Here is a 7,500-nt window from a genome sequence, read left to right as displayed (position 1 = left end):
TTGCATTTTAAATCATATAATTTGGGAGTCAGCGGAGAAAGTAATGAGAAAAAAAAAGACGCAAGGAAAAAGGTTCTTTGTGGATTACCTCTGTTTTATACCCAATGTATTACTAAAGAGTTCCTGAATCATGGTGTAATTCAGTAGCGATTTTGTTTTACAAGAAGAGGGACCTGGAAGATCTCAGTAATTATCGCCCAATTGATTTGTTATCAAATGTATGTAAAGTATTTTCATAGATCCTTACAAATAGACAAAGTAAAGTTTTAGATGGAAGCCAAACAAGAGAACAGACAAGCTTTAGAATCGGATATTCGACTATAGATGACCATTTGCAAGGTAATCGAGAAAACGATAGAATATGACAAAATGTTGTATTTAGATTTTATAGAATACATACAGGCCTTTGGTATGGTAGAGCTGACAGTGATACTAAATTTGATACGCAAACAGGATGCAAAGAAACACATTGTAAGATTCTGGAGAATATTTGCACGAAAGGTACTGCTGTAATTCGATTGCAAATGCCGGAAAAGATTAAGGTCGAGAAAGGAGTATGGCGAGGAGATGGGAATGGGAAATTTTCAACTTAATGAGAAATATTCCAATCACCCGAGATTTGTGGATGGCATTATTTTGAGAAACAGCAGAAGACTTGCAATGTGTGCTCAAAAAGGAAATTTTCACATTAAAATTGGAGATGAATGAGTAAAATCAAGGTAATATTCAATTTTAAAACTTAAAGGAAAGCATCTTTCGTCAATATTAAGAATCTCGAAGAAATTGAAGAGTGCAATTATTGATCATGAAAATTAAAGAGAAAACCATATAAGGTTGAAGAGTGTTCGGTAAATATAACAACATCATGAGATCTCAGATTATATGTCTGAAACATAGTGTCTACAGTCATTGTATAAGCTGAACTATGATCTTCTGATGAAAACTCTGGAGACACAGTTGACTGATTGATTGAGAGTGGCAAATGATTTTGTTTAATTGAAGATGGGATCCCGAGAAGTGTTAAAGTAACGTACTATAATACTGATGACCCAGTATGCTACGACATATCTTTGTTGTAACGTACTATATTCATTTCTTATTTGTAACTTTATTTATATATTTATTCATTTATCTTATTTATTTGTTTTTATCTTGTTTATGTATGTATTTATTTAATTATTCTTTATTTATATATCTATTTAAATATTTGTTTATCTATTTTATATCTATATATGTACAACACTGAATGGGTCCCAGTGATTAGAGATACATTTTTAGCAACCACAATGCACTTTAATAAGAAAACTTGCGCTTAGCTTATGTCTCTCTTGATGGTGTATTGGTTTAAGTCACTCGGCACTAGTAACGTTCTCGCCGCATAGGTTCGAGTCCTCGGGCGTACCACGTTACAATTTCTGCATGCGCCTATATGGCTTAGAATTAAAGTGCATTGTGGTTGATAAAAATGTATATATATATATATATATATATTTATATATATATACATATATATTTATATATATGTATGTATATGTGTGTGTATATGTATATATGTATATATATATATATATATACGTATGTATATATATATATATATATATATATATATATATATATATATATTCTTCTTTTCTTTCTTTTATTCGAAAAACCTACAGCCTGAGAAGGTTCTCGATCGAAGGGCCTAACTCCGTCTTGGGGGGTGGGGCCTTGACCGACCGAAATCCCTCTCAAGCTTGAGTCCGACTGTCCCCCACCCACTTACCTCTTCCTCTGGATGAGATTGAATGATCTTAGACTGAACAAATATCCTTAACGTGCGTTGCCCGTCTGCTGTTCGTATTTCTACTTACAAACCTCCATATCTACAAAGGTTTTACTTGACCTTACGTGACCTCTACAGTTCTTTCCCGCGCTTCTAATTAAACAGTGGTGCAGGATTCCCAGTTCGAAAGGAAAATATATTCAAGAGTGCCGACGAAATAGGGAAATGAAATAAATGAATTAGCAAATGAATCATTGAACAAACAAAATGGTGAATGAATAACAGGATATATTGAATATCAAACATACAAAACAAGCTGTATAGATGATTGGGACTGAATACTATATATATACATATATATGAATATATATATATACATGTATATATATATATATATATATACACATATATATATGTATATATATATATATATATACATATATATGTATATATATATATATTTATATATATGTAGATATATATATGTAAATTATATATACATATATATACATGTATATATACATATATATATATATATGTATATATATACATATAATATATATATATATATATATATATATATATATATATATATATATATATATATATATATATATATATATATATATATATATATATATATATATATATATATAAAGTTTAACTCAAGGCGTCAGGACCCAAAGAAGGTATGTGGGTCTCCTCTCTGCGTGGGCGTCATCAAGGTGACGTCAACAAACAAGACAGAAAACGTGGGTTGGACAAAGAGGAGGATTGTTTCGGGCGAAACTAGGGCTTCCTAAAACACCTCCCTCCTATCCCTCCCGTCCCTCCCGTCCCTCCTTCCTCCCCTCCTCTCCTTCCACTCCACCTCCCCCTCCCTCTTCCTCCCCATCCCATTCCTTCTCCTCCTCATTATTTTTCTTTCCTGCTCTTTCTCTTTATTTTGCTCTTTTTTCTGTGATTCTTTTCTTCCTTTCCTTTTCTTTATCATTCCTCCTCTACTCTCTCGAGCTTCCGCTCTTTCTACTTTTTTGTCTTATTTCCTCTCCTTCTCTCTCTCTCTCTCTCTCTCTCTCTCTCTCTCTCTCTCTCTCTCTCTCTCTCTCTCTCTCTCTCTCTCTCTCTCTCTCTCTTCCTTCTGTTTTTCCCTGCTCTTGCTTCTTCTCATCCCTGTTCTCGCATTTTGACCTCATTTACTTTTTTTTTATTCTTGATTGTTGATGTTTCTTTGCCGAACTCTATATAGACTTCCCTAGCGTGCCCTATCACTTTTATTGGCGTGCTGTCATCGTTAAGATTGCAAGATCAAAATCTTAAGAAAAAATAGAAAGACTTCTGGAATTGTTCTATATCTGAGTTGTTTTATATTAGCTGGAATCATATCATACAGTCTAAGAGCATAGTTTTCAGTCTTCTTTTTGTAGTCTTTCTAGAGATATGGGCCTTAGATATCTTTGGTTATTTTTCATATTTCACTGCTGTATCCGTTAAAAGTCCAAGTGGCATTAGGTTTCTTTTGGTCTATTGTCCTTTTCTGGATCTCATTATTTTGCAGGTGAGAAGGCCTACTCAATACATTATAATTGCTTTTATCGCCAGCCAGTGAAGAGTTATTAATTCATGAGCTGTTCTATGAAGTATTTTGTGTTTCGAGGTATTTCCATTTTTCATGGTATTTAAGAGATAAACAATCTTTGTTGTAGGTATTTCTTTACAAAAGCTCTTTTTCTTAGACCATGACCATACACTCCTATAAAATATGTCTTTATGATCGATTCTTATCAATTGTGTCTTCCCAAGTCTCAATCTCCGTGTTTCTCGGATTGAAGTTAGTCTAGAAATAAATGAATAGATGAAGAATAATAGTAATAGTAATAGTAATGGACGGGAGTGAAGCGTCTCTTCCTGACGTTTCGTCTACTGATTTTTTCAAGGTAGACGAAACGTCGAGTGTAAACGCTTCACTCCTAGTCTTCCATGTTCTCTCAGCATCTGTTGACTAGATTGTACACCGAACAAATTATAAATGGACACTAGATATATAAGAAACCCAACGTGTCTCTAAAGTCTTTAGGAAAGTCGCGAAGGGACAGGTCGGCACATGTGACGCCATAGGACAATGACGAGGCAAAAACTAAACACAGACTTGGCTGCACAGATCTACATATAGTTATTCTATCTACCACTTGCACAGAACACAATCATGGCTTGGGCTACGATAATCTTATAAGTGACAAACCAGCTAATCCTAAAATACTAATTTCAAAATTAGGGTTTCCTTTAATGGGACGAGTCCGTTCTAATTCTAGAAGTAGTAATAATATTAAGCTTTCTTGCTCCAGTCTAGCAACCTATGGTAGGCCAATGCGTCTTGATGCGTGGCATGAAACCCGTTTGGGTTGGCCAGCAACTCTCAAAGAACTATTGTTTGTTAACGGCTTGGGGACTACATCAACAACTACGCAGGGAAAGTGAGGAACGTGGCACTGACCCTCAGCACCTTATCAAAACTTAACAATAATCCACTAATTTAATTATTCATTTTCCCATTGGTTAACAGGACCATAATAACCTACACGAGGGACTTATTCGCCTTGGATGGAATAAGCTTCTTACACACACACACACACACACACACACACACACACACACACACACACACACACACACACACACACACACACACACACACACAAACACACACACACACACACACACACACACACACACACACACACACACACACACACACACACACACACACACACACACACACACACACACACACACACACACACACACACACACACACACACAAACACACACACACACACACACACACACACACACACACACACACACACACACACACACACACACACACACACACACACACACACACTTCAACGAATGGACGGCTTAGAAGACGTTCTGAAGAAAATTGATGTTTTGTGGATCCCAACGCAAAGAGAAGTGCCTATTGTATTTGCAGGGTGGGGGGAAATTGCTCGTGGGGCAGTAGGAAAGTAGGGAAAGAGGAGAAGGGGAGGGATTACTGAGGGAAATGGAAGGAAATGAGGAAGGAGTAGACTTGGTCCAGGCAGACAGGCGAAAGGTAAACAAACGGCCCCCCGACGACGATGAAATGTCTAATAAAAATGTAAAGATTAGAAGTACAGACAAGAGCAATACAGTAGAAAGTGATGAGAATATTTTCCAGGGATTTAAAGAGACTAGAAGAGAAGGTCGATAAGATGATCGAGGACTTGGAGCGTAGGTTCGGTCATGTTAACAATATTCTACAAAGGGTTGAAAAATTGGAAGAACTAGAGAAGGCGAACAAAAACTTAACTGATGAAATAGAAAACCTGAAAAGACAGTTAAAAGAAGTAAAGGTGGAGAATGAGGAATTGAAGAGGAATAGTAAAGAAAACAGAGAGGGATGGAAGTCGATAAAAGAAAACAGTAAAGTTGCATTTACTGATATAATTAAACAGCAAATGAGAGAACAAACTGAAGACTCAGTTATTAAAGTGATGAGACAGAAGGAGAATATAGTAAGAGACTTAGCTGACAAAAAGAAATGTATAATTATATTAGGAATGGAAGAGAAACATAACCCAGATAGAACCTCAAGAACCAATGAGGAAAATGAAAAAGTAAGCAGTTTACTAAAACTAGTTCAGGAAGATGAACCAGAAATTATGAAGGAAATTGAGGAAAAATTCAGGCTCGGAAAGTATAGTACAGATAAGACCAGACCAATTAAGATTAAATTCAGGTCACAAACGACGGCAGAGAATATCTTATCCAAAACAGGGAAACTAGCAACAAGTGAACAATATAAAAAGGTATGGATAAAAAGGGAAATGAATAAAGAGGAAAGAGAGGAAGAAAAGCAGAAAAGACTTGAAGCTAAGAAAAAAAAAAAAAACGAGAGCAGAACGGAGTCAGAGAAAGAGAGATTCTATTGGAGAGTAGTGAATATGAAACTAAGGCAGTTCGACATACAAGAGGAAAACAAAAGGGAAACAGAGAACACAATGGAAGTGACAGAAAACTAAGAGTGTCTTACACAAATATAGATAGATTAATAACAGGATTGAATGAGCTGAATGATTATTTTAAAGAAAAAGAACCGGACATAATGGGAATTGTAGAAACAAAATTAAAAGGCCCACTACCACCCAACAGTGTAGGACATGATGCATATAATTATTGGATTAAAACCAGAGAGAAAAGCAAGGGGGTGGAGTTATGTTCCTGACTAAGAAGGATATAAACGTCAAGGGTGTCATATATGGAAAGAATACAGTAGAAATGATTATGATAGAAGTGGAAGACAGAGATAAGAAGAGCAGAAAATTTGTGATAAATTATGTGCCTCCGAAAACAGCCTCATGGGAGGAGAGTGAACATAAAAGTATGTTAGAGGACACAAAGATAACATTATATAAAATAATGGAAGATGGAGGAAGAATAGTTATAATGGGCGACTTTAATTGCAAAGAAATCTGCTGGGAAGAAATGACAGTAAAGGGTGGAGACGGCTCATGGGGAAACGCTCTACTTGAGATGATTACTGACCATACAATGACACAATGGATACAGGAGAACACCAGGTATAGAAATGAAGAAGAACCATCGAGACTAGACTTAATAATTACATCTGAACCTAGAATAGTGGACAAGATTGAATATAAAACACCAATAAGTAAAAGTGACCACATATTGATTGAACTGGAACTTAATGAAGAAAAATATATGAAAAGAAATGAACAATATAGAAAAGGAAGAATGATGTATGAAAAAACAAACTTTGATAAAATAAGAGAATTCTTTCAACAAGAAAACTGGGAAGAAATATGCAAAGAAGAAACAACAGTGGAAGAGAAATGGAATATTTTGACAAAAATTTACAAAAAAGGAGTGGAAAAGTATGTCCCAAGACAAAAACAAGAAAAAGAATATGTAAAATGCTGGTACAACAAAAGCTGTAGGGAGTTAAAAGACAAAAGAGACAAAGCCTGGACCAGATGGAAAAAAAGACAGAAGACCTGAAAAATGGAAAATATATACCGGTTATAGAAATGAATATGTACAAACGTGCAGAGAGGAAAAGAGAAAATATGAAAAAGATGTCATAGAAAAATGTAAAGATCAACCAAAACTATTCTACAGATATGTAAACAATAAACTGAAAAACAAACAAGACTTGGAGAAATTAAGACAAGAGGGAGTTGAATACACTGAGGAAATAGAAATGGCGGAAATTATGAACAAACATTTTAAATCAGTGTTTACAAGGGAGAACATACAACCTGAAGAGATTGAATGGAAAGAGAAAGTCCCCCCTATGGAAGAAATAGAAGTAACAAAGAATGAAATATTGACACACTTGAGTAATCTTGATGTCAGAAAATCTCATGGACCAGATGATATAGCAAACTGGATTCTGAAAGAATGCAGGAATGAACTGGCAGACAAAATACATAGCATACTAAACAGTTCCTTGAAAGAAGGAAAAGTTCCAGAAGATTGGAAAAAAGCAAATATAGTACCTATATATAAAGGAGGAAATAAAGAAGAACCTACAAACTATAGACCAGTCTCTCTAACAAGTACATTAGCAAACATTTGTGAAAGAATTATCAAAAGTAGATGGGTAAAATATTTAGAAAAAAAAAAAAAGTGTTAAATCCAAGACAATTTGGATTCAGACAAGGACGATC

At 35.1% G+C, this 7,500-nt stretch overlaps 1 protein-coding gene across 1 annotated transcript in view; it reads left to right on the top strand.

Annotated features, from left to right (window-relative positions):
* Positions 1–7,500, top strand: part of LOC143017926 (uncharacterized) — a 23,459-nt gene that overhangs the window by 375 nt on the left and 15,584 nt on the right. The window contains exon 2 of the mRNA XM_076172963.1: positions 454–554. Within this exon, the coding sequence (XP_076029078.1) occupies positions 454–554 (101 nt within the window). The remainder of the gene's footprint in view (positions 1–453; positions 555–7,500) is intronic.

Source organism: Oratosquilla oratoria, chromosome 33, assembly GCF_046742065.1.
Source record: "Oratosquilla oratoria isolate Oo_2021 chromosome 33, ASM4674206v1, whole genome shotgun sequence".
Classification (NCBI taxonomy): domain Eukaryota; kingdom Metazoa; phylum Arthropoda; class Malacostraca; order Stomatopoda; family Squillidae; genus Oratosquilla; species Oratosquilla oratoria.
The sequence above is the reverse complement of the archived record's forward strand: the minus strand, read 5'-3'. Positions and strand labels throughout refer to the sequence as shown.